We start from the raw sequence: 26,253 nt of genomic DNA on the forward strand, positions 1-26,253 counted from the left end.
TATTATACTATATATTCAACACTGTCTCATTTTGAATACGTAACCCTATATACATTTCTGGAGAGCACGTAATATGTAGCCAGAGCTATGTATGGCTGCATTTCGTCTTTAAAATAAATGCTATGGGGCAGTATAACACCGCTGCTGGCTTCTGTTTTTTTTTTTTTTTTTTTTTGCTACAATCTGACCACTTTCCTCCATGTGGACTTTTTCCGCTGTTATCAGTTTGCCCAGTTGCTCGCCATGTACATTGGTAGACTTGAGACGCAGAGAAAAGTTGACCACGAAGACAGGTTAAGAGTCTGGTGAAAAACGGTTTCAGAAAACAGGTAAAACAAAAACATAAAATAAACAAGTACATAATAGGGTGAAAAACGTGGTAAGATCTGAAAGCATCTAAAAAACAGACGAGGGATTTTCTTGTACTGGATTGCTTTCAAAAACACTATTGGTGGGTGGGGATATCAGTCTGTTGGTCAGTCGCTTAGTCAGTCAATTGACAGCGGCCTCTGGTGGATTCACAGCAGGAGGGAATGGCACTTTCGGAGATTGGAGATCTGAAAAAGCATATGCAGTGGCCTCTGGTGGATTTGTAAAAAAAACTCCAAAAAATAACTTACCTCCTAGGATGTATTTCATGATTGCCAGATTTAGCGGTACGTATCAATAATGAGCGTGGGCGGAATATATTGTTTCAAATGACTAAACTTTAGTAAGTGTCCCTTTAAAGTCAACAGAGCAGATATCAACATTCCTAAATACAATCCACATCATAAATAAACTGAAGAAAATTGTACAAATTTGGAACCTCTTATTTACATTGTTTACTTACAGTTTATGGCAGTATAATGTCTTTTGTTTGCCAGTAGTAAACGTGCACCCTGATAACGTAATTAATTTGAAAAATTAACAAAATAATTTGAGCTTTTTGGCACACAAAAGTGTTCTTATCTTGGAGCTTTGTATGAATATTGTTGAATTACTGAAGTCAGGGTTTTTAGTTGCTTTTCTGGACACCGAAGTTCTTAGAACTATAATTAATAACATACTATTTTAAATTCTGACTAAATTAACCCTTAAAGTTGGATGAAATTCTCCTTTATAGTATATGTATGCTATTTTATGGTCATTTCAGACATTGACGAGCCAGTTTACCATTTGCAGACTATTGTGTTTAACTTTTTGTGTTTGATGGAAGAAAGCAAGCCATGCAGGTTTGTAAGGACACAAGAGCATGAAAATGGTGAACTGTCTCTTTAAGGAACATCAGAGATGTAGGTCTATTTGCTAATTTCCTGAGGCTGATTCTACCCAAGGGATGACTCTGTTTAACTTGGAGAGATCTTTTGCTTGAGGATTTTCCTAGATTTCTGTGCGAGCATCTCAATCTCGTCTGTGCAAACTTTCAGCTCTCTGCCAGAATCAATACATTCCTCCTTGGCAATGGAGAGCACACCTTTCAACCAACAACTTTAATTGCATATTCAAGAGGGGTAGAAAAAAAATCAGCATGGATGCAATCACTCAAATATTTAGCCTTTTACAATGTCTAATATAGAGACATCTTTGATCGGGTCAAGCGCACTGTGTAACAACCTTGAACTTTTTTCTTGGCATCAGGACAAGTCTTAGAGGTTCATGTTGGTGTAGCAAAAGTTAAGCCAATGCTTTAATTAAGCTCAGCCATCTGTCTGGGAACCAAACTTTTGACTGTGTATACACAACTGCTTTGAGCTACGTATACTTTTCATGAGCCGCTCTAATGACCTTACAAAGCCTCAGACATCAAAGTGATTGGAGCATGTAATTAATACTAATACTGACCACTTTGTCTACTCATGGTTTAATGTTATGAGGTTATGATGTGCTTTTTTTGATAACTTATCACACTGATCCTAACATTTTCAAAGGAAATTTCAACATGACTAACTGAGCTAATGATCATAGATAGTGTGTAGTGCAGATGATACTGGAGTTGTTGAATAGTGTTAACCAGTTTGACTTTTGCTAAAGGGTTGAGGTGACATTAAAAGTTACACAAAAGCAGTGTTAGTTCAGTATTAATAATGAGAATTTTAGGTAAGTAAAATTATGGATGCTGTGATTCCCCAGATTCCCTCTTATGTAATTGATTATTTTGAATCAAGGATCAAACCTACTTTTAAATAAAAAAAAAACAAGATTTGATCTCTCCTTTTTTCAAATGTCATATTTTTTTAACAGCTAACATAGGCTTTTTCTATAAATGTAGTCCTATATACATTTCTTAAGATTGTGAATTATGTAGCCAGAAGTACGTATGGCTGCATTTTAAATGCTACGGGGTGGTATGACGCAGTTCCTTTTCGTGCTTACCAGCTGACCACTTATCTTTGTATGGGCGACTTTCCCGCTGTTGGCAGTTTTTTCAGTTAGCTTACCAGGAAAAAAAATTAAAAATATATATTAATATATATTAATATATAAAAAATGTATTTATATATAAATAAATAAATAAATAAATAAATAAAATAAAATAAGCAAGTAAATAACAGGGTGAGAATGTGGTAAAATCTAAAAGTGTGGTAAACAATCAGGTGGGGGGGTTTCTTTTTTTTTTGGATTGCTTTTAAAAACTGTAGTTTGGGTTTAGGGAACGAGGAGGTGGGTCTGATGATCGGTCAGTCAATCAGTTATTGAAACAGTCAAACAGTCAGTCGACAGTGGCCTCTGATGAATTTACGTGAGAAGAGCAGGCACAAATGGTGCTTGTGAGAGGAATTTGAGATCTCAGAAAGCATACACAGCAGCCTCTGGTGGATTCCCGAAAACAAAACTGAAAAAAAAAAAAAAAAAAAAAACGTAGCTCCTTGGGCGTATTTGGTGCTCTCCAGAAATGTATATAGAGGTATGTTTTCAGACTGAACCTGGGTTGCAAACAAACTTAAATTCTAAATGACAAATTTGCATTCTTCATTAAATCCTTTCTTTCACTCAAAAGTCTATTCCTAATGTTAGTTAACACTCAAATTTTTATTTACTCACTACTTAGTCTCCCTAAAGTAGTTCCAAACCATTAAATTTCTTTTTTCTGAAGAAGATATTTTGAAGAAAGCTAAAACCATGTAACAACTTCCATAGTGGGAAAATACTATGTAAGTCATTGGTGAAATTATGCTATCTTGTTTTCAACAAAAGAAAGAAACACAAACTAGATTAGAACAAGTAAAAGTTGAGTAAATTATGACAGAATTAAAAAAAAAAAAGCGGAACTATCCCTTTATTCCATATAAGCTCGTTTTTAAATGTTCTTCCATCGAAACTCATTTCCAAACTTACTTCATACTGTACCTTCAAGATGTTTTAGGTGCATGCTCATATCTTTCTTTCTTCCTTCCCTCACTTTACCTCCCTTTCCCCCTTTTTCTCCCTTCCTTCTCTAATTCCTTCCATACATCTTTCCTTCCTGCATCCTCCTCCTTAGCTTTTTCCCTTCCTTTCTTTTTTCTCACGCTTCCATCTTTCCATCCTTTTCTAGGTAGGTGTGAGGAATTGCAGGTTATTAATATCTTTGTTTGTTAATTTAAATCTTGTGTTGTTTGTTTGTCATTTTTACTATGGTTTCTTAATCCATGTCACCACCCACCTTAATTAATATTAATTAACATCAAAAACTATTTATTAAGCAGTGTAATTCAAGATAAGCAGTTTTGTACAATACTGAAAAAAATGTTTACCTGTTTGGGTCACATTGCTAATAGAAAAATCCTTTCATGTGCTCAATGAATACTACAATGTAAAAATGAGCATGATGTTAACAGAAAAAAAAATTGAAATAAATAATGAATTTCTATGTTTTTTTTTTCTCATCAGTTATGTACATTAGAGTTCCATGTTACCTGTAATTTTGGTAAAGAATGATTATTGCATTACTTTATGGTGTTAGTTGAATGACATTGAGAACACCTATATATATTGAGCACATACCTATATATATACTAGTAGCCTACAGTAAGCTGTTCTGCTTGTGGATACGCTGTTTGTGATGAGCAATTGTTTGTCATATGACTTTTATATATGCTACAGTATATGGTTTAGTTTTAGTCAGTGTAACAAAAGTAAAATGTGTAGATCAGCATTGGAGAGAGTTACTTTAGAATATAATGCATAACAATATTGAGTCACTCCCCAAAAAGTAACGAGTTGCTTTACTTAGTTACTTTTTATGGCAAGTAATGCGTTATGTTGCTGTTCACCTACTTTTGTGTTTTGTGTCTTTTTCCTGGCTGAGGCCTAATCTCTTTCAGAACTTGTTGCGTTTTTTTTTTTTTTTTTATATGAAGAAGTAACAAGACATTGTATAACCTTCATTTACCTTTAAAAAACATTTTAAAAATGTAGGATATTCTCTTTGGAAAACCACCTGACCCCAGAGCTATACAAGCCATATATACAGATTAATGAAAGTTTAAAGCAATGCGTTTGCTACTTTTTTGTCTTATTAAAAAGTAAAAAGTAAAAGTAAAAGCTGTCAATTCAGATAATCCTCTTTTCCTTTTCTTCAATGTACTCAAAATAATGAGAATATTTCTATTGCAATAATGTAAGGCAAGCCTTTGCCATCTTCATTTCTGTCTGTTCCTGCATTCCTTCATCGTGTCCGGGATTTAACATGACGAAGTTCATTTTAATTTCAATTCAGCCCTTTTTTTTTTTAAGTAAATTAACTAAACTAAAAAGTAACTTGCATTACATTATTTAAAAAGTACTCAAATATTATTACTTCATTTTTAAAATGTATGTGTTACTTTACATGTTACTCAGAAATGTAGTATAATACTATATATATATTACTACATAATTTGTGTTACTTGTAATGTGCCACCCCTAGTACTGGTGTAGGGTCCGTTTAATGCTTGCAGTGCTTTGTTCAATTCACACTGTCAAAATGAAACATGAAAAATGCATTTCAAACTTGTCAATTAATTAATTGTCAAATGTAGAAATTTGTTTTATGGCTTCTATTGTATAATTAATTTAAAACTTTTAGTTAACAACAGTTGCAAATTTTTATTCAGTTTTTTTATCATATTTTGTTATTTTTTATCATATTTTTTATATAATAATGGCATATTATTAACAGAAAGATTCTGTCAACAACAGCTGCTGTTTTTGTTTTTTCCCTTTTCAGTTTTTTTTCTTTGTTTTTTTTTTATTAGGTGTACGACGAAGTCTTTAAGCCAATGCAAAATGCTACAATATACCACTTGTTACTTTTGCAATTATGAATGTTTATTAGGTGTTTGTGGAAGATTACAACACCATTAATGCTGCCACAGGTGTCAGATTTCCCAGCTGTTCATTTCGTTTATAACAAAAATTATTTATGGCAGTCACATTTAGTCACCAACACAATTATAGTTAATGAAATGCAGTGCTGATACAATGGGCAGTAGAAACGCAGATTAACTGAAACACTGCTGAGTTTTCTGTGTGTCATACTGGGTTTAAAAAGAGACAAAAAAAGAAGAACAGTGCAGAGTTTGATATGTAGAAGTGGATATGTTTACAGGCTATAACACTGATATTCAAATCCCTGTTATGGGTGCCATATTTATTCTGTTTATTAATTTCATAAACCTTTGACTTGTCCACTAATAGACCTTTGATGAGACATCATTACAATCTAAACAGAAACCCTGTCGCTGTTAGTGCTTTTTGATGATATATGATTCACATGATTGTGAGGGACAGTTCACCACACACCCTTCCAAACAATTCAGTTTCTAATTGGCTAAATTTTTCTTTCTGTCTCTCTAGGTGGTGGAAACTAATCTTGTGGCTTTTGACTGTCACTGGATCATCATAAATGAGGTGAGTTCTTTCTCGCAATTTGATGAGAAATCCAGTTTATTATTTTTTCTAAGCACATTTGAATATATTTGCATCTCTACATATCTATTTGTCTAAGTGAGAGGCGGACAAGGGCTCATTCAGAGCTAGATGAAGGTGGCCAGATAAGGACAAATTACTGCGCAGTGATTCAAATTAGATTTGGCAAGCATGGGAGTAGCGCTCTAAAATAATTCAGCGCTTTCTTTAACGAATAAAGCATTTTTCCAAAATGATTATGCGACAAGGAAAAGACAATGAAGATATAAAACCTTTACCCACCAGCCTGAATTACAGCTATTTCATTAACTTAAAAGTCGCTCTTTGTTTTAACCTCTATTAATCTCCCTGATATTATTTAAAAGGGTCGCATGGATCACTTTTCCATTGCTCTATTTTTAAATAAAACCCTATGTATACCATGAAACCAACATAGGCTTATTCTAAAAACGTAGCCCAATATACATTTCTGGAGATTGTGAATTGTGTAGGCAGAAGTACGCATGGCTATGTTTCGGCTTTAAAAGTAATGCTACGAGATGGTATGACGCCGTTCCTTTTCAATTCACGCTTACCAGCTGACCGCTTACCTCTGTATGGACGGCTTTCCCGCTGTTACCAGTTTGTACAGTAGCTCGCCATGTTCGTTGGTGGTTTTGAGACGCAGATGCGGTTTGAGTCTGGTGAAGAACAGTTCCAGAAATGGGTAAGACAAAAACAGAATCAAAAAAATTAAAAAACAAATAAATAACAGGATGAGAATGTGGTAAAATCTGAAAACATGGTAAAAAAAAACAGCGATGGCGTTTCTTTTTCTGGATTGCTTTTGAAAATTGTCAGTTGGACTTGGGGAAGTGGGTGGGCGGGTCAGTCAGTACATTGGAAAACACTATTGGTGGGGTTTAGGGAGCGAAGAGGGTGGGTCAGCCGATCATCAGTCAGTCAACAGTCAGTCAATAGCAGCCTCTGGTGAATTCACGTGAAAACAGCAGGTGCGAATGGCACTTGCGAGAGAAATTTGAGATCTGAAACCTACACAGCAGACTCTGGCGGACTCGCGGAAACAAAAACTGCAAAAAATTTATTTCCTGGGTCGTATTTGGTGCTCTCCAGAAATGTATATGATGGTACGTTTTCAGAATGAGCCTGGGTTGCATGAAACTATATTTCTGAAGGTGAATAGATTCTGTGTTTATAAATTAGATTTAATGAAAGAGAAAGTGAAAATGTGGAAAAGTGGACCAAGCAGAAGCTGTTGTGTAGAACAAACCACTCTGTACATTTTTAAGATGTCTGAAAATATGATGAAAATGGAAATAGGGGATAAAAGAGGTATTATTGAGATGATCATGAAAAGTTAAATGATTACTGTGTCTTGCACAAATATATTAACCAAAATTCTAAACGAACTAAAAAAAATGTAATGATAATGAATAAAAAAAAATTTGAATAAATGAATGATTAATGGACATCACGGTGGCGCAGTGGGTAGCATGACTGCCTCACAGCAAGAGAGTTGCTGGTTTGAGTTGGCATTTCTGTGTGGATTTTGCATGTTTTCCTTGTGTTCGCATGGGTTTCCTCCCGCTGCTCCGGTTTCCCTCACTGTCCAAATACATGTGGTATAGATGAATTGGGTAAACTAAATTGTTCGTAGTGTATGTGTGTGAATGAGTGTGTATGGATGTTTCCTAGTGATGGATTGTGGCTGGAACGGCATCCGCTGCCTAAAACATATGCTGGATAAGTTGGTGGTTCATTCCGCTATGGCAACCCCTAATTAATAAAGGAACTAAGCTGAAAAGAAAATAAATAAATTATTAAATGAATAATAATAACAATAACAATAATAATAATAATAATAATAATAATAATAATAATAATAATAATAATAATAATAATAATAATAATAATAATAATAATGCACAGTCTTAAAGATTTTCATGGGTTTGAAATTCCATTTAATAAAGTTAGTTATCATATATAATATATTGTTATGTTGTTAAATATGTTGTTAAAAGTTTGATACTTAAGTTAGCTTACTGTAAATGTGTGACCACTCTTATTTTTCACATTTATTTTATCTTCAATGCTTGTTTTTGAATGCAGAGATTATGAATTTTTTTATATGATATGGATCCCTACCACATTAAACAAACAAACAAACAAACAAAAAATAGCTTTTTTTTTTTTTTTTTTTTTTTTGTAATTCCATCCGATGTACTAACCCTCCCTACTTTGGGCAGACGGAGTGTTAAGTGCATCTGAGAAAAGTTGTATGCCCTCCTCTATTAAACACAAAGGCACATGACATTACCTTGACGTGTCCCTGAATGGACAGGCATTGCTCATGGTCGGCCTTACTTGACAGCACACATAGGGGACAAAACAAGTAGCTGCCAAAGCCTGAACCCTAAAATTGGGCCATAACCCTGTAGGCTCATATTTGTGTCATCCTAATTTAGCGCTCCTAATTAAGCACCAAGGGCCTTTGCGTTTGTCATCCCAGGCTAGAATAAGCCACTCAAAGTCAGTATTTTCAGGTCTGGAAAAGCATGATGTCCTCGTGCTCTTGAAAGTTGAGAAGCGGTGCACTATAAAGTCCTCGCTTGCCCTCTTGTCAATTATCCTCCATCATTCCTATTAATTAACGGCAGCACAAACATTTTTTGACAGCATCAACTGCGCGTCAGGTGAGATTGTGAATCATCCGATCAGAAAACTTAACAGTGGCTTTTCCGAGAACAGGCTGTATTGTAGACGACTTTAATTTGAATCTTATTGAAGGCTAAATGGCTTCGACATCCCAAGTAAGTTCCTCGCCGGCAAGCCACAAGTTCAAATTTAATGACGTACTTCATGAGAGCCAGTCACCAGCAATCACAGCTTCGCAGGTGAGAATGAAACTCAAAAGTGAAGGCTGTCAGAGGGAACAGCTTGGCCGCTCTGAAGTCTGCCTTCACTGGGGGACGTTCCCTGTCCATTCTCATCACATCATTCCCAGCTCACTCACTTCACTCTGGCCGTCTGTGGGAGAAGAGAGAGAGAGAAAAAAAGATGGCTTCAGGCTAAAATTAGCAATCATTCCTCCCAAGGCTGCGCAAGGACACGGGAGCGCAAGCGGTCGTGTCTTTCCGCCTTTTGGCAGCACTCTGAATACCCATTCATGAGAGTAATTGTAATACTAATGGTGATTTTTATGTAGTCATGTTTCTTGTATTTAAATTGGGCCCGCTTTTTAGCTAACCGGAGACTGGAGAATTTGACCTTGAGTTGATGAGAGAGGACAACTTAACCATGTGTGAAGAAAGTTTAGTGTGTGTGTGTGAGGACTGGTGTTGAGAAGTAACATTTTTTTTTTTTTAATGAAGGAGCAATATTTGTTAAACAGGAACTAATTCTTAGCTGTGTTGTTTTGTATTTATTTTAAGGGAACTTTGCTCAAGAAAATAAAACATAAAAATCTGGGTTGTCCATTTAACTTCATTTAAGTTGTTTTAACTTAGTTTATTATTTATTTATTTAAATATATGGTTATTTAATTAGGTTTAAATAGTTTGTGTTAATGTCATTTTTATTTTATTTTAGTTATGTTAATTTATTGATTTTACTCATATCTGTTTATTTGAGTAGACATTAAAAAAATGTGTTAGTTTAATACTTTCAGTTTTAACCTGTTAGCCAGCTCTAACTTTTGGGGATTCACACCTATTTAACTTTAAATAATAACAGTTCTTGACTCCAGTGAGCTACAAACAAGAAATCTAAAAAATAAATAAAATCTGAAAAAAAATATATGAAAGGTTATACATTATGAAGTGAAGTTTTTTACCATGTTCACTAACTTCACTAATTGTTTATACGGGTGATACTGCTTGTGACTACACAAAACATTTTATATTATTAAATTTGACTAATGCATGCTAATATTTACAATTTATTGTAGTGTTATTACCTTACCTTATAAGTTAGCATGAGTTTATTTATAAAAAAAAAAAAATGGAAGTGCATTAAAGGAATTTTAATGCAAAATTACAGCTGCATAGATATAAATGTAATTAACACACAAATATTAATGCTGGGAAAATGTAATGATACTTTTTAAAATCTGGTAACATTTTAGATTAAGTTTAGGTTAAGTCACAATTCATGCATAACTACTGGCTTATTACCTGCTTTTGTAAAGATTTTTTCTGCATCCCAAATCATTCACAAAACCTAACCCCAACTTCTACCTTACTTAATATTAATAAACTGCTATTAGTCGTTATAAGGCTATTAGTTTTAGGTAATTTGTTACTGTAAATCTTAAATATTAACATTTAATATTAAAAGTTGAAAATGTCTTAATGAGTGAGTTGTTCGTTCAAGCGATTCATTCAAGCAGATGATTCATTCAAGAATGAAACTAATTTAAAAAGTCAAGTGCTATTTTGTGGTTTTCACCTGGATTTTGCCAACCCAAACTCAAAAGGTGTTAATGCAAAGATTTGGTATTATTTTAAAGATAAATTTTAGAATTTTCTTAATGCACTGTTGAAAGTGACTACAATAAATATGCGTATATATTTTTTGTAAACTCAAATTTGAAAGTGTGCCTTTTATGTTGTGTGGTCTAGGTTGCTGCAATTAATTTTGGTGGTATATGCACATGTCTGTAATCATAGGAAAAAAGAAAATATATGCATAATAATATATGCAAAAGTTATTCTATTGCAACTGATGAGAGAACGGAACCACTTATGGGGGTATTGGACCAGTTACAATTACAATTAGATGTACCATGTACCATTACAATTAGAATTAAAAAAAAAATATTTTCATGAAATGAATGTAACAGTCAAAATTGACAATGTTTGAACTCAAAATACAATCAATGTTATTTTTGTTGTAATTGTTTTGATGATATATTATGGTTAAGTCATGTTTCTAGGTTGTATTGTATTTAATTAATGCTTGAATTTGATTTTTACCACATTACTGAAAGTATTCAGTAAAATTTTAAGTGCTTTTTTCTCCTCTACATGTCTCACACACAGACACAGACCCTCAGCTGAAAATCAGGGTCATTCTTGCTGTAATTTTGGTGCTTTCCTAGTTTGATGTTTTAGATTGTTTACAGTCAGGCAAATACAATTGTCATTTGCCCCTCTTGAAAAAAAAAATCATATTTATCCCGGACAAGCCTTAACGTTGTGCTCTGTTAAAATAAAAATTCAATCCACTGTGTTACACTCCACTGCCGAAGTCAACCTTCTCTTGGATATAAGCTCTGGATATAATATTGAAGAAAAATAACCCATAATATACATTATATGCAATTTAAGCCTTTGCCTGAGTGACTAGTCTTTAAACTTTTTGTTGAATGAACCATGTAAATTAAACATTTTCACACTTCTATATGAAATCTGTGTAAGTTGCCAACAGAAGAATGGTTTCATTTAAAGTTATGAAAATGTCACGCTATATGAGAATAATAAGACTGAGATTATTGCAGTTGCCTGTACAGTAAGTCAAAAGAAAAGGAATGTTTTATAGAGGTAGGCGCAATATTTCGGCTTCTACAAGCCTCATAGATTTATTTGGAAGATGACAATAGTTAATAAGAAACGAAATATAAAAAGATAGCATTGTGTTTTCGTATTTGATCTCTACCCCCTTTTTTTCTTTCTCTCAACCCAAAGTTTATTTTCTGAAGCGAAAAGCGTGATTTTAATATTTTTTCAGAGACCTACTTTTTCTTTTTCTATTCAAGTGTGAAACAGAAGTTCTTCTCAGCAAGATGCTTTTTATCTCTTCAGCCTATTTACACTGCACACAGAAAAGCCCATTTTCTTCTGACAATATTCTTTTTCTTTGTGCTTTTCGTCTCCTGTGGTGTAGGAGATTTCAGACATGGATGTGCAGGAGCTGGTGATGAAGTCTATAGGTCGCTTGACCCTGGTGAGACAGACTTTCCCATTGCCGCAAAACACCAGCCAACGTTGCGTCAGGAACAACCACCGCATCAACACTTCCCTCTGCGACCCCAAAGACCCCAAGGCACAGATGTTAGAGGTGTGATTTATTCTCCATACTCACATTTATTCACATCCAATCAAGCTAATCATAAATCATTTGCCTTCATTTCCTTTTTTTGATTGTGTCCATTAACTGTCATCATTAGCCTTTGAGCAACTTCCGCAGAAAAGTTGAGACAAAAAAGTCAATGTGAAAATTAGCAGCCTTGTTTTGCTGTTTGTTTTTTTGTTTTTTTGTTTTAGCTCTTTTCACTATGCCATTGGGTGCTGCTTCTGTTTTCAACTATTTATCTTACTGAGTGTGTTTTCCTAAATGTTAATTTACACCATTGACAACCCTTATGGCAGATATGATTTGTGTTGAATCATGTTAAATATGATAAATATTGCATACGTTATATGGTGTTATTAAATATGCAGAAAGGGTTTAAAATACAGCATGTATTTAAAATACCAGTCAAGGTATTATGTGAACAACATCTTGTCTATGATCAATTTATTTATGTTAATGTTTCTATTTTAAGGCAAGCTTTTGGATGTTAGTTTCTCTCTGGGGTGATTTTGTGTCTTAATTTAGCCATAACATTTTCTGTGTTTCAGCTAACAAAATGATTTTTAGAGACAAGTCTTATTTTCACACATATTTCGAGAAAATGCATTGAATAATAAAGAATAAGCTCAACAATATACTCTGGGCAAATGTACTACCCTTTTGTTGATGATTGGGATGAAAACATTCACTAAATTAAACTGCTGTAAAAATGTATCTGATACATATTTATTTAATTCTTTAGTAAATCAACCTCATTTCTGATCAAAACTACTAAATTGCTTGGAAAATTAATGGGTTTTAACTCTTTAATTGCCAAATTCATAAATTATGTCACTGATTTGGTTCAAAACACACACATGATGTATTTTTAATATAAAAATTTATTTTGGAGTGGATTTTTTTTTTTTTTTACCTTTTATCAAAGTCTTGGACATGTGAAACAATATTGGCTTTGATGCATTGTTTTTGAATAATTTTCTTTTTTTTTTTCTCCCTAATTTTATTGTTGGTCACTGTTTTTGCCCTATTGACTTCCATTATAACCACATTGTTTTGATTACAAAACCATGGCACCATATAATCATGCATTTTTGATTGTTGGTGGCTTTCCCTATTGGTAAAAGGTAAAATTAGTAATTTTTCTGTTGTTTATCAATTGGCATCCTTTAGATGTGCAATGTGCAAAAAAAAAAAAAAAGAAAAAAAGCTTAGTTTCTGGATTTTATATGGAGTATAACAGCAAATTAAAGAGTGTGTATGTGTGTCTGTGAGTGTGTTAGAGTGACCTTTATGCACTTACCGTGATGTGCCTGGGAAAATCAAATATGCATCTCAGCTCTCAGAGCTATAGGGAGTAAATAAAAACAAAGACTGTATTTATGCACCATCAAATATGGTTATAACGGAAGTCAATGGAGCAAAAACAGCCACCAACAGTAATTAGGAGGAAAAAATGAAAATTTAACAATGCATTAAAGCCATTGTTGTTACTAATCGTTTATGTCCAAGACTGTAATAAAATGTTTAAAACCCAATCCGCAAATACTTTTTTATAAAAAAATACGTCATTTTGTGTTTCGAATGGGTGTTTCAAACCGGCATAATTTCTGAATTTGGCAATTAAATAGTTAAAATATTATAATTTTTTAATCAATTTATAGTTTCGATCAGGACTGAGGTTGATTAACAGATTTATGCCAAAAGAAAATTGCATTGAAAGCACAACAAGTCAAGACAGCCTTATGATTGATTGATTGATCGAGTGAGTGAGTTAGCTAGTCTACACCTAGTCTTTAACACATTCTGTATAAGCAGTTCATGTTTAACATTAAGGATACAGGATCTGCTCCCTGTCCAGCCTAGAAGAGCTCAATTTTACCCTGCGTTCAAGCGTATCGCATCCCTCTTTCTCAACATATATCCCGCTCTCCCTTTGGAAACCCCTTCACACCTCCCATTCCCTCCAGACCACCAATCACTCATTGTCCCAGAAGAGATTCACTTCAACTCCTGCACTTCAAACAGACTTAATAGATTTCCCTGGTCAGCCGATCTTCTCCCCCCTCAATTTAACCCTGTCTTTGTCTGTTTACCCCCTTGGCAATGGCAGCTTTGTTGCTTCAGTGGTCTCAACTCTTTCCACAAATGCTATATCATAATGTCCTTCCCGGAAAACAGCCCACCCCAAAAAAACTGCAGCGACTTATGCCATTTCACTTTGTGTCTGAGACATGAAACATAAATCAATAAGTAAGCCCTTTTGAGTTTTTGCTTTACGAGATGAAAAAAAAAAAAAAGTAGCAAAATGGGGAAAAGCCACATAGCCAGACAAATAAAATGCTGTTGCCTGGTAGTCGGGTGGATTCTCTGTCAAGTCTGCTTCTCTGGGTCATTGCTCTTTTGTTTGCCTATTCTTTTGGAAGACGAAATGTTGTTTCGTGGAAGTCTGGAAGTGTAAATACAAGCACCACCTGTGTTTCCGCTCTGTGTTTGGATGGTGAGCCCCACTCCATAATCATGTCTGACGTTGTTGTATGCTAAACACAGTCTTTTTTATAGGCTGGTGTACAACTAAAACCATAGCTGTGTCTCATTTCAGAGGCTGCATCCACTGAAGGGTGCATTAGAAGTGACGCAGCGCGACGAAGGCCATCTCATTTCAACAAAAATTTGAAGGCTCCTTCAAACGCAGCCTCCAAATGCGTCCTTCGTTTCCCAGGTAATGAAGGACACAACTGGTGGATCCTTCACGGCCTTGAATGTCCCAAGATTCATTGCGCGCTGATAACGGCAGGACGCTTTTAAAAGAAAACTCTGGTTTACATGTACGAATTGGGTTTATTTTACGTGGATGTGTAAACACATGTTGAAAAACAAAAAGAGTATGACGTGTCTTTCGAAAGAGTAAATTTATAGACAGTTTACATGTTTGTGTGTACATGTATGGATCAAAGGAAATATATTTCCAGCTTTTATAAACCTTGTTTTGCCTTTAGATTGCTTACAATAAGATTTAAATTCACTTAGGAAAAAAAGTCATTACAAATTTTATTACAGCTTATTAACGGCAGCTGTTACGGTTGCTTGGTGACGATATCTGTCTTTTGTCGGCTAGATTGTCTCATTTTAAAATGCTCGGTTTGGCCTGTATGGACTTGAAGGACTCAACTTTAAAGTCTGCATCCTTCGGATGATGCAGCCTCTGAAATGAGAAACAGCTATAGAATGCACAAGACGTGTCACTCGTATACTTTTGAATAGGGAAAAGTATAACTGTCAATATGGCGAATGAAGTCCCACCTTCTAGTACAGAAGCCAATCAGTGATCACTATATGGTGAATAAAGCTCACCTTCTAGTACAGAAGCCAATCAGCGATCACTATATGGCGAATAAAGCCCACCTTCTAGTACTGAAGCCAATCAGCAATTGCTATAGAATGACAATTCTTTGTTAGAGGGGATCCGACCAGACGTGAGTTTCTGCAGATTTTGTGTGATACGAACATTTAGAAATTAAACTAAATAGACAGTTGTTATTTAATTTTAGCGGTTATTTGTAATATGAAATGTAATCATAAGCTTGACAAGTAGTTTTGGAGAAATTGATGTTTCCCCATTTAAACAGAATGCCCGAGCATACTGCCCGAGAAGCGTTTCAAGATGGCCGCGGAGTGAAATGACTTGCCTTAAAGGGACTTTGTGTACAAACATGTTGTAAAACCAGGAGAATGCTGATGACTGACTAAAATGTCAAATTATGTACAATTAATAAATATTAAACAATAAATAATTGAAAATGTTCACATTCAAAAAATACATGGCATGGATATAAGGCAGATGGATGGATTGTATGCTTTTAATACTCTTCTAACTAAAGGGTTGAATAGCTGAATGGATGGACGGATGGATGGCATGTTGTTAGCATGTTTTACTGATACTGACTTCATGGATGGATAAATGGATGGATGAATAGCATGTTTAGCACTCTGTTAGCATGCTGTTTTAAAATGTTTTGTTTACACACTTCTACTCTACTTGCTCTAGTTGAAATGTTATATATAGTTGATAGATTGTGCAGTATAACATTGCATTTTGTGGTTAGATTTAGTAACGTTGTTAACATGTTTTGACAGATTGCTAATATGCTTTAGTGCATTGCTAGCTTTTATCTAGTTTCTAAAATGTTTAACACATTCCCAGCATGTGTTTTATTGCTAGTACGTTTTAGCAAATTGCTTGCATTCGGTCGACTACTAGATTCGAACATTACATGTCTAAACGCAACAAACTGCTAATATACAGTTTCAGTGTGCGGTAAAACTACCAAAAATCGTTATCGTTAAGAAAATTTCAGAAGCTAAGAAAATGATTCATCTTTTATGAATCGTTCAAATATTGATGTACACACTGTACACTGTACAGTGTACAACGCGAGTTTTCATCTTAGCCTAAAATGTGATGTGAATTGTGGCTGTTCTTTAATGCAACAAGTTGTAGCTTGGACCCAGAAACAGTGTTTGCTACATTTTAAGCGGATTAGATGAGAGCATCATCCCTTTCGACGCCGTCATTTTATTCTTCAATCTCCTTTAAAGCCAGTGTACATATATACTACATAATTGGCTGGTAGTTTGGTGGCTCTGAAAGCCATTACAGTTTCATAGCAAAGCATACCTGCAAATGCCTGTTGATGGAGCCAGCCGAGCATGACTCCTAACATAATTAGAATAGCCTTTTCTTTGTTAGCTGGTGAGCATCTTTTCAAGGCTATGGTCGTATGAGGATAGCTTACCTGATGGATTGCGTTCTTGACAATTATTGCAAACCAAAGCTGATGGCAAGATGTTTTTCTCAGCTATTTGTCAACGTGGTTGGGATTACTAAGACACTCGATACAGTGTCAAGTATGTGGGAGCAGCGCAGGTTAATAAACAACGCTGAAAGCCTAATGACCGCTTCACTCCATTTATTACCTTCTCATTAAAATGGAGACAACACTTGGGCTTGATCAGAGCTGTGCAATCGATCAGAGTTAAATTAACTACCTCCTTTGTGTCGACATCGCATGATGCAGTGCTTGTATGTGTGTGTAGTCCCAGATTGTCCTGTATGATCAGAAATGAACAGAATTGCCTTTATTTTAAATTAGTGTGTTTTATTATAACGTCAGCGCATTTTACTAAGGATTTTACTATTTCATTTATCTTCAAGCCTAAAAGATCATGTAAACTCTCAGTTTCTTTAGATTTATTGGCTTTATTAAGTATCACTTTGTATAAAATGTAATAATGTTTTTAATCTGTAAAGACCTGATAACATTTTTTTTTCTCAAATTAAAATGGCATGTTTATTCATTTGAAAGCGATTTTTTTTGTTATTCCTCCAAATATGGATTTCCTAACTCTTAAAGTTTTAAGAACCCCTTGAGTACTAAATTTTAATTGATTTGTGTGTGTTAAGCATCAGTTAAAACAACTTTAGCAAATGTCACCTTTAATTATGGGGAAAACTGGAAAATTGTGAGCTTTTGTCAGCTAATTTCAGCTTCCGGGTTTAAAATTATTTTTGGGGCGAGATCAAAGTCAGTGACCCAGCGTTGATCTGCCTGTCCAGTGATGACACATTGGTTTCTCATTATTATTTATAGCTGAGTTGTCTTATCCTTTAACAAAACCCTTCTTTTTAATTACGGCACACAATATTTAGCTGTTTATCAAGGGTCGTATGTGTTTGTTTCCATGATCATCTGGGTTTGTTGCATGTTTTTCACTGTGATGCTGTTAGGGCTGATACAGCAAAGCTGTTGGTTTGCATTAAACATTTTTGTCGAGAGAGCTGTACGAGAATTGGATAATGGCGGACTTTAGCCCCTTTCACACAGTGATACCGGTAAATATCTGGAAAATTTCCGGAACGACTTTACCGGTATATTCAAAAAAGCGCTGTTCACACAGGCGAGGACGTTACGGAAATTTTCCGGAAAAGAGCATTCACACATCCATTCCAAAATACCGGTAAATTCTGACATCATTCACCACAAATGAGCTTTAAACGGCTGCGCTTGTATTTGTAAACATTTAACTAAATTACAAACTCTGTGGATGATCAATATTGTGAACAACTTTCGCAGGATCACTTTCGCATGTCGAGATGTTCATAATATGTGCGTGTGCAGGCGCTCACAGGCTGTTTCACAGGCACACGCAAAGCTTGAAGGTAAACAAACAACGGCTTATCATAAGCATCTCATCGATGATTATTTACACAGTTGGCATTAAGAAGAACATATAAACGTGATCTGACTAACTTCTAGCAGCTAAATGTGTCTGGAAAAATATTCAAAGGCTTTTATTCTCACAAACCACGCGGACGTAAATGCGTCTGACTGTTGTGATTGGCTAAAGCAGACATCTCACGTCAGCACGTTCTAGACGTGCACGCGCTTATTACGGCAATCTTACTTCTGCATTCACACAGCGCAGCATTCCGGTAAATTGCCGGTAATGTTACAACTTCTCTTTCCGGAAAATAGCCAGAACGAATTTACCGGTATTTTCAAAAAGGACCTGTTCACACATACAACCTTTCCGGCAAATTGCCGGCAATTTTCCGGAAAGGTCTGTATGTGTGAAAGGGGCTTTTGTCTTTTATCAGTTGCGTTTGTTACCATTCAGACACATCGCCTCTGTTCATGCTGCTGTGTTCGCCTGTGTTTAAAATGCTTCAGATTACCAGCAAGGCCGATGGTTGAAATAGATAGGGCAAGACACCCGCTGCACTGCTCCACTGTGTCTGCATTCAGACCCTGAGATTCAGGAGGAGAGAAGTCTTCATTTATAGTGTTTATATAAACACGATTATCTTTATAATATAATCAAACAAATTGTGGTCATGTTAATTTGAAATTACAAATAACACATGTACTGTTTATTTCTTTGCGTTTTAACTTTGTTAACTATAATATCATGGGTCTCCCCAAGTTTTGTGTCTCATTTGGTGAGCCAACTAAACTGACAACAGTTGTTCGCTCCCCTCTTTTTTTTTTCTCTCCTCTGTTGGCCACACCCACTCCTCCCTCTGCTCGCAGTATTTTTTGAATACTTTTTATATTGAACTGAAAGAGGGGAGGTTCGTGATACTTTAAGTTTAACCACTAGTATTGTGTTGTCTAAAATTTATTATAAACATTCTAAATATTTATTCAGTATCCTAAATAACATCTTTAAAATTGTAAAATTGTTTTACTTGATAACTAGCTGTACGTCACAAATCCAAAGAAAGTGAACATGTTCTATTTTGTCCTTAGCTACACTATAAGTAGCTGTGTTTATGTTCCATGTCTTAGGGGTAAAATACAAAAATAGAATTTGGATTGGGCATAAAAGTGTTTAAACTGTAGTATATTTATGCATTTTTTTTTACAAAATACTCTCTTTTTTCCCCATTTCATTTGTTGTCTCTTCAGTTTACATTTATTTGTGTAAAATCGACTCTTCACCTTTTAAAAGCTTTAAAAAATACTTCCATTGTACCATCACATTTGATGTCCCTTGTCAGATATGAACACTAAAGCCTATGTGTGCCAGCAAACAATTGCCTGGCATTACTGTAAGTGTGTCTTTTCTATTGCTTATTAAACTCTGCTGTTATCCAGGGCTTGTTCAATATGAGCAGCCTGTTGTCATTTCCACTGTAGAGACCTTTCATCCCAGCTGTACCCATTCAGACATAAATCTTTTTTTTCTTGTAAGAGAATATTAATCTGGTGTCTCTGGGTCTCTCCGCTCACGTTGTCTGTTTCTTTTCTTTTGTGGCTGCTTCCCTGCCGCTTTTTGTCTTCTTGTCAGATCACCAACCGCTACATCTACGACACGGTGCTGTTGCTGGCCAACACTTTCCACAGGAAGCTGGAGGACAGGAAGTGGCACAGCATGGCGAGTCTTTCGTGCATCCGCAAGGGCTCCAAACCCTGGCAAGGTGGCAAGTCTATGCTGGAAACTGTGAAGAAGGTACAGTATTTTGCTGAACTTTACTCTTAAGATGACCTCTTACCTGTCATATGTCAGCTGACAGAACTTTGCAACGTAAACAAACTATTTTTCTTTGAAATACTGAATTTAGCTGTTGCAAAATCAATAACTTTAGACATTGATTTGACCACTGTATAAGTAACTTAGCAACTGCATTTCAGCTAGTAGTAATTAAAGTTATGGTACACTTTCTAATACTATACTGTATGTTGTTTTATATCATAATAGACATTCCACACTCTAGTAAATGCTGAATTGTTTTAACCCATCTTTGGGTCAAATGTGGACAAACACATAAGTATCTTGAATATATCAGTAATTTAACAAGTACATGTATATCAACTAATTTAATTGAATTGAATTTATTTTAATTTAATTTAATTTATTCATTTTCTTTTCGGCTTAGTCCCGTTAATAATCTTGGGTCGCCACAGCGGAATGAACCGCCAACTTATCCAGCACGTTTTTACACAGCGGATGCCCTTCCAGCCACAACCATCACTGGGAAAAAAGGACATTTAGCCGGGAATCGAATTCAGGTTGCTGTGAGCACCTTGGTGCTTTTTGTCATATATATATATTATAAGAAATTGCCAAAATTAGTCATAATCTTGAAAGTATTTTACATTTTAAATAATAATTTATGGATTTTATGGTAACTGGTAACACTAGTAGAAAGGTATCAATTATTTAAAACGTGCTGGATAAGTTGGCGGTTCATTCTGCTGTGGCGACCCCGGATTAATAAAGTGACTAAGCCGAAAAGAAAATGAATGAATGAATGAATGGTTTAGGATCACAAAGTCATTTAAATTTTTTGCAAACTAAATAATCTAAATAAAGATTAAACTGATGAACATCTTTTTTAGTGAATATCAATTATCAAGTATGCTTAAATTAGCATACTGGCTTCAGAGGACTTTGGATATAGTCATAGAGTATATATGATTTTTATAGTTTTAAAAAATAATTTTATTGAAAATGATCACAAAATATTACATTTTTGTGCCTCTCAGAAGAAAGAAAACTATACGTTCATGTAGTTGGAACAGCATAGAGTAATGGGCGAAAGTGATGTCTGGAGTGGACAGCTGTAGAGTATTTTCTTATTCTCGTTTACCTGAACATTTAGCTGACCACAATTTTATGTAAATGATAGAGTGTTATTTCTTGGGGGGTATCTATCCCTTTAACATTTAATAGCACATAAATGCATTGTAAGATCTAAAAGGGCCTGTGAAAATGTTGGCAGTACAAAGTGAAACCTGACCAGGCCAGCAGAAAAGGTGTAAACTGGGAGCCCTGCTGTGATTAAAGAGATGTGATGGACTGTGAGTTTGACCTTGGATTTTTTTGCTTGAAAACCAAATGATTATTCAGTTTTGAGGGCCATAATGAGGCCTTGTTTACACCTGCTATTAAGATGTGTTTTTGTCAACTTGGTAAGATATGCATAAGATTATAAATAACTACATAAATGTCTAAAAAATAAGTCATGTCCACTTTTGACCACACTTTAAATGTAGATGCTTGTGTGGTCCAATATGTTTATTTAGCCAAAAAAAAAAGATCACATACTGTACTATTGGCTTAATCCCAAAACACTACTGTACATGAGATGTTATTGAAGTGTCTTAATCTTAGATATTTGGAATCAAAATTTTGATTTGAAGGCAAAAAGTGTAGAAATCCCAAAAATTTCTTACCATTACTCATTCTAAACTCACACAACTTATTCAATCGCACAGTTTATCCAAATGTGCCATCAATAAACAGTTTAGTTTGGCCAGAAGAGAAATGGCCATGCCCAATTTAGCCTGGTTTCACTCAAGTTTTTTTTTTTTCAATCACTTTCGCAAATTGGTGAAGTTTGTTCCTGGCTGCTGTTGCCACTGGCTTGCATGGTTTATGACTTGTGGAGCTGTGCATCAATCAATTTGCTCTTCAGTGTTTGGACACTCAGCAGTAAATAATTAACTCACACTGAACTGAACTAAACTGAACTTAAACTCTGAAAACTGGACTGACACAATTTCAATTAAATATAATCTTCTATGTAAAGCTGCTTTGACACAATCTACATTGTAAAAGCGCTATATAAATAAAGATGAATTAAACTGAAATAAAAATTAACTAAACATAAGATAGTACTAGATAGTAGGATAAGTACTTTTTTTGAAATGTATTTATGTACTTCTTGGAAAAACACTTAAAAGTACACTTACAGTAAGGGTACTTGACCAGATATTTAAATTTTATTTCCACTTTACACCTGTCCAACTGCTTCTTAATGTAAATGTCTAATCAGCCAACCACATGGCAGAAACTCAATTAATTTAAGCATCTAAACATGTATCACAATGGGGAAGACAGGTTATTTAAGTGACTTTAAATGTGGCATGGTTGTTGGTGCTAGACGAGCTGGTCTGAGTAATTCAGAAACTGCTGATCTACTTGGATTTTCATGCACAGCCATCTCTAGGGTTTACAAAGAGTGGTCAGAAGAAAAGAAAATATCCAGTAAGTGGCAGTTCTGTGAGTGCAAATGCCGTGTTGAAGCCAGAAGTTAGAGGAGAATAGCCAGACTGGTACAAGCTGAAAGAAAGGCAACAGTGACTCAAATGACCAATTGTTACAACTGAGGTATGTAGAAGAGCATCTCTGAATGAACAACACGGTGAATCTTGAGCCGGATGGGCTACAGCAGCATAAGACCACATCCGACGCCACTCCTGTCAGCTTAGAACAAGAAACTGAGGCTACAATTTGCACAGGCTCACCAAAATTGGACAATAGAAGTTTAGAAAAACGTTGCCTGGTCTGATGAGTCTCGATTTCTGCTGTGACATTCGGATGATAGGGTCAGAATTTGATGTCACCAACATGGAAGCATGGATCCATCCTGCCTTGTATCAAAGGTTCAGGCTGCTGGTGGTGGTGTAATGGTGTGAGGGATATTTTCTTGGCACACTTTGGGCCCATTAGTACCAATTGAGCATTGTGTCAATGCCACAGCCTACCTGAGTAATGTTGCTGACCTTTATGACTACAGTGTACCCATCTACTGATGGCCACTTCCAGAAGAATAATGCACCATGTCATAAGGTGTGAATCATCTCAAACTGGTTTCCTGAACATGATAATGAGTTCAATGTACTCAACTGGCCTCCACAGTCACCAGAGCACCTCTGTGTACCTAACATACATATACATAAAATGAAATTACATATTCTAAGTATCTTGGTTTGTAGTTGTGTATACTTTTTTTTTCCTAAGTGGCCTATTTATACCCACGTAATATTACATTTAGACAAGGACTTCTGAGTAAAAATATGCTCAGTAATGACTGCAGCTTATTTAAAATTTGCTACAACAATGTGCACACTGTTGCAACTATCCCTAGTGGGAGTATATACTGTATGTGTGTGTGCACGGAGGACATCACATGTGAAATCTATGTGACTTTTCTATAAGGAATACTGCTTTTTGCAGTGTCCTTTCTTGTTCAAATGCAAGGTTATTCCACAATATTTAATCAAAGTTTTACAAAAGGCATACACAGGCACCCGTCTCCCCTCAAAGAAAAGATCCACATAAAAACATCAGATTCAAGGAATGTGTGTCTCTTGTTGTCTTCTGATCCAATCGACCAAATTGCATCTTAACAGGAGATGTAAACAGAGGGATGTTGTGATACAGTGAAACTCTCCTCCCTGCCTTCTGCCTGGTGTACAGCAGGGCTACAGAAATGGCACACTGCCTGGGGTGAGATGACAGTCTATGTTACAGGGCTAGTGACTGAGTGCTGATTTAACACTGTGTTTGGTGGGGAACGGCTTTCCCCCCTGAGGGATGTACTGTTCCTCCTGTATCCACATGTATCTGATCCTCCCTGCCATCCCGCAGTAGAGATATCACCTCTCGGCCGGCTCTCACCTCCACATTGCAGCTTGTGTGACAGTCGTATTAAAGCAGATCGGGACGATTTATTCAGACACTGGGTGACCGCTAGAACACAGTCTCGCTTCGAATCTGCCTAGATTTTTAACGACCTAGTTTCAAAGGGATGTCTGGGAGTACATATTATATATATATATTTCGTAATGGTACGGAGTGTTGCACACTTATTTTACTGTACATCAGCTGCATAATAGCCTTGTATTCAATTCCCGACGGACTATTTGGACTGGAACATTGCCTTACGGCTTAATTAGGGGAAGTTTGTGTGAATCGGCTTTACAAAGCAGCAGTTGGTGAACTCATTTGGAAAGCGCTCATCAGCTATTATAATTGGCTGTCTAATTTTTTTTTCTGTCAACATTGGTATTGGTAGAGTGAATTTACAACAATTATCTGTCTGTTCATGGGGGTTTTCACTGGGCTGGGGGTGTTTTGGGTGCAGTTTTGAAAAAGGATAAAGATTTTTTTTTATTTTTCTATTTATTTTTTTATTTTTTGCTGGGTGGAATGAGACCGTGGAGGTATTTTGGAGTTTAAATGAAGAGGTGAAAAAAGAGGAGGGAAAAACGAGAGGAGGGAAAACATGATCAGCAGGAATTGTTGGACATAAATGTGTGGTGTTTTGCCCTTAAGACCTATGGATGCATTAGTATGGACGTTTTGTCCTTTGTAAGATAATATTTCATGTAGTTGTAAGCTAGTAACTGTTATATAAGCAGATAATAATACATTTTCAAATAATTTATTGTTTAAAGTAAACTTTAAAATAAACACAGAGAAAAACGTTCGAGGTTACTAAAGTAACCCTTCGTTCCCCGAGGAGGGGAACGGAAGCACTATAAGTGGATTTGATTGTAAAATCCACGCATTGGGAGGTTCGGTTCAGAAGCTACTCGTCTGAAAGAGTATTGAACGGGCCAATTAAGAATGAATTGGCAGCGCAAGCCTGCGCAGGTGAGCGGCATAAGCAATCAACTGAGTATATAAGCTCACCTGGCGCCAGCAGACGCTATCCTTTTTAAGCTGAAGAGACTTTCAACAGCTAAGGGACAGTCATTATGGCGACGGAGTATAGTGCTTCCGTTCCCCTCCTCGGGGAACGAAGGGTTACTTTAGTAACCTCGAACGTTCCCCTTCGGGGGGAACTTCAGCACTATAAGTGGATTTGATTGTAAAATCCACGCATTGGGAGCCCATTGAAAGCGCCATAATGACTGCACCTTACCAACACCCCCGATGAGGAGATAGTCAAGCAAGCGTGACGCACCCACATCATGGGGGGCGCGGTCCTCCAACGTGTCCCTGGCCCTAATTTATCCTACTTCAACAGAAGTTTTACGGATTTATATTTTTTGGGAAGTCGTGAGCATCTAGATAATTCTAGGAAAATACGACAGTACGCTGGGAAGCGTGCAATCCCGATAGGGAGGACGCTGCGGAGGCCATCCGTTACCCAAGGGGGGATAGATGGCAGAATTTACATATGGACTAGCCCTAAAAAGGGGGAGTACGCATAGCAAAAGAGTGGTTAGCGGGGAGGGAAGACACGGGTCCGCCCAGGGGGGGGGACTTAACCGAGTGCTCTTTGCTCTTCAGTGTTTGAACTCTCAGTAATGATTAAATCACACTGAACAGAGCTAAACTGAACTGAACTGAACTTAAACACTAAAACCTGAACCACACTGTTCCAATTACTATGACCATTTATGTGAAGCTGCTTTGACACAATCTACATTGTAAAAGCGCTATACAAATAAAGCTGAATTGAATTGAATTGAACTTAACCGTGGCGGAATAAGCATATGGGATCGCCTAGTGGGGATCGCGCATAGCAGGCACCTTTACCCAAAACGCGGGCTGACCAGCGGGCAGACCTACAACGTAGTGGGCCAGCAAGTGACTCCTCCGCTGAGTCAGTGCTGGGGGCCACGGAGGAATCTGCAGGGCTCACCTGACGGGGAACTTTACTGACAGATAAAAAGGCGCACGTATCTCCGTGTTAGGGAAAATGGCGCAGCAAGCGTGTTTCAACACCCTACCGAATTGTTTCCTCAATCACCAAGGGTTACCTAATACCCTTGAGGAAACCGGCTCCACTCGCAGATTGTAAAACCTTGCAAATGTGTTGGGTGTCACCCAGCCCGCAGCTCTACAGATGTCTGTTAGAGGGGCGCCGCGTGCGCGCGCTCGAGAGGATGCGAAGCTCCGAGTGGAGTGCGCACGCGCTCTCGGGGGACGCGGCTCATCTCGGCTCTGATAGTGAAAGAAAGGCATCCACAATCTAGTGGGAACTTATTTCGGTACGGCACTTCCCTGCTG

General features: G+C 36.3%; 1 protein-coding gene across 13 annotated transcripts in view; it reads left to right on the forward strand.

Annotated features, from left to right (window-relative positions):
- grid2 (glutamate receptor, ionotropic, delta 2) overlaps positions 1–26,253 on the forward strand; it is a 704,272-nt gene that overhangs the window by 431,450 nt on the left and 246,569 nt on the right. For all 13 annotated transcript variants that reach the window (XR_015497018.1, XR_015497017.1, XM_087263207.1 and 10 more), the window contains 3 exon segments: positions 5,800–5,853; positions 11,755–11,928; positions 19,792–19,953. Coding sequence is in view for 11 of the 13 variants with exons in the window: in XM_087263207.1 (XP_087119333.1) it covers positions 5,800–5,853; positions 11,755–11,928; positions 19,792–19,953 (390 nt within the window). In the remaining 2 variants the exon portion in view is untranslated.

This window comes from Danio rerio, chromosome 8 (genome assembly GCF_052040795.2).
Source record: "Danio rerio strain M-AB ecotype USA chromosome 8, GRCz13ab, whole genome shotgun sequence".
Classification (NCBI taxonomy): Eukaryota; Metazoa; Chordata; class Actinopteri; order Cypriniformes; family Danionidae; genus Danio; species Danio rerio.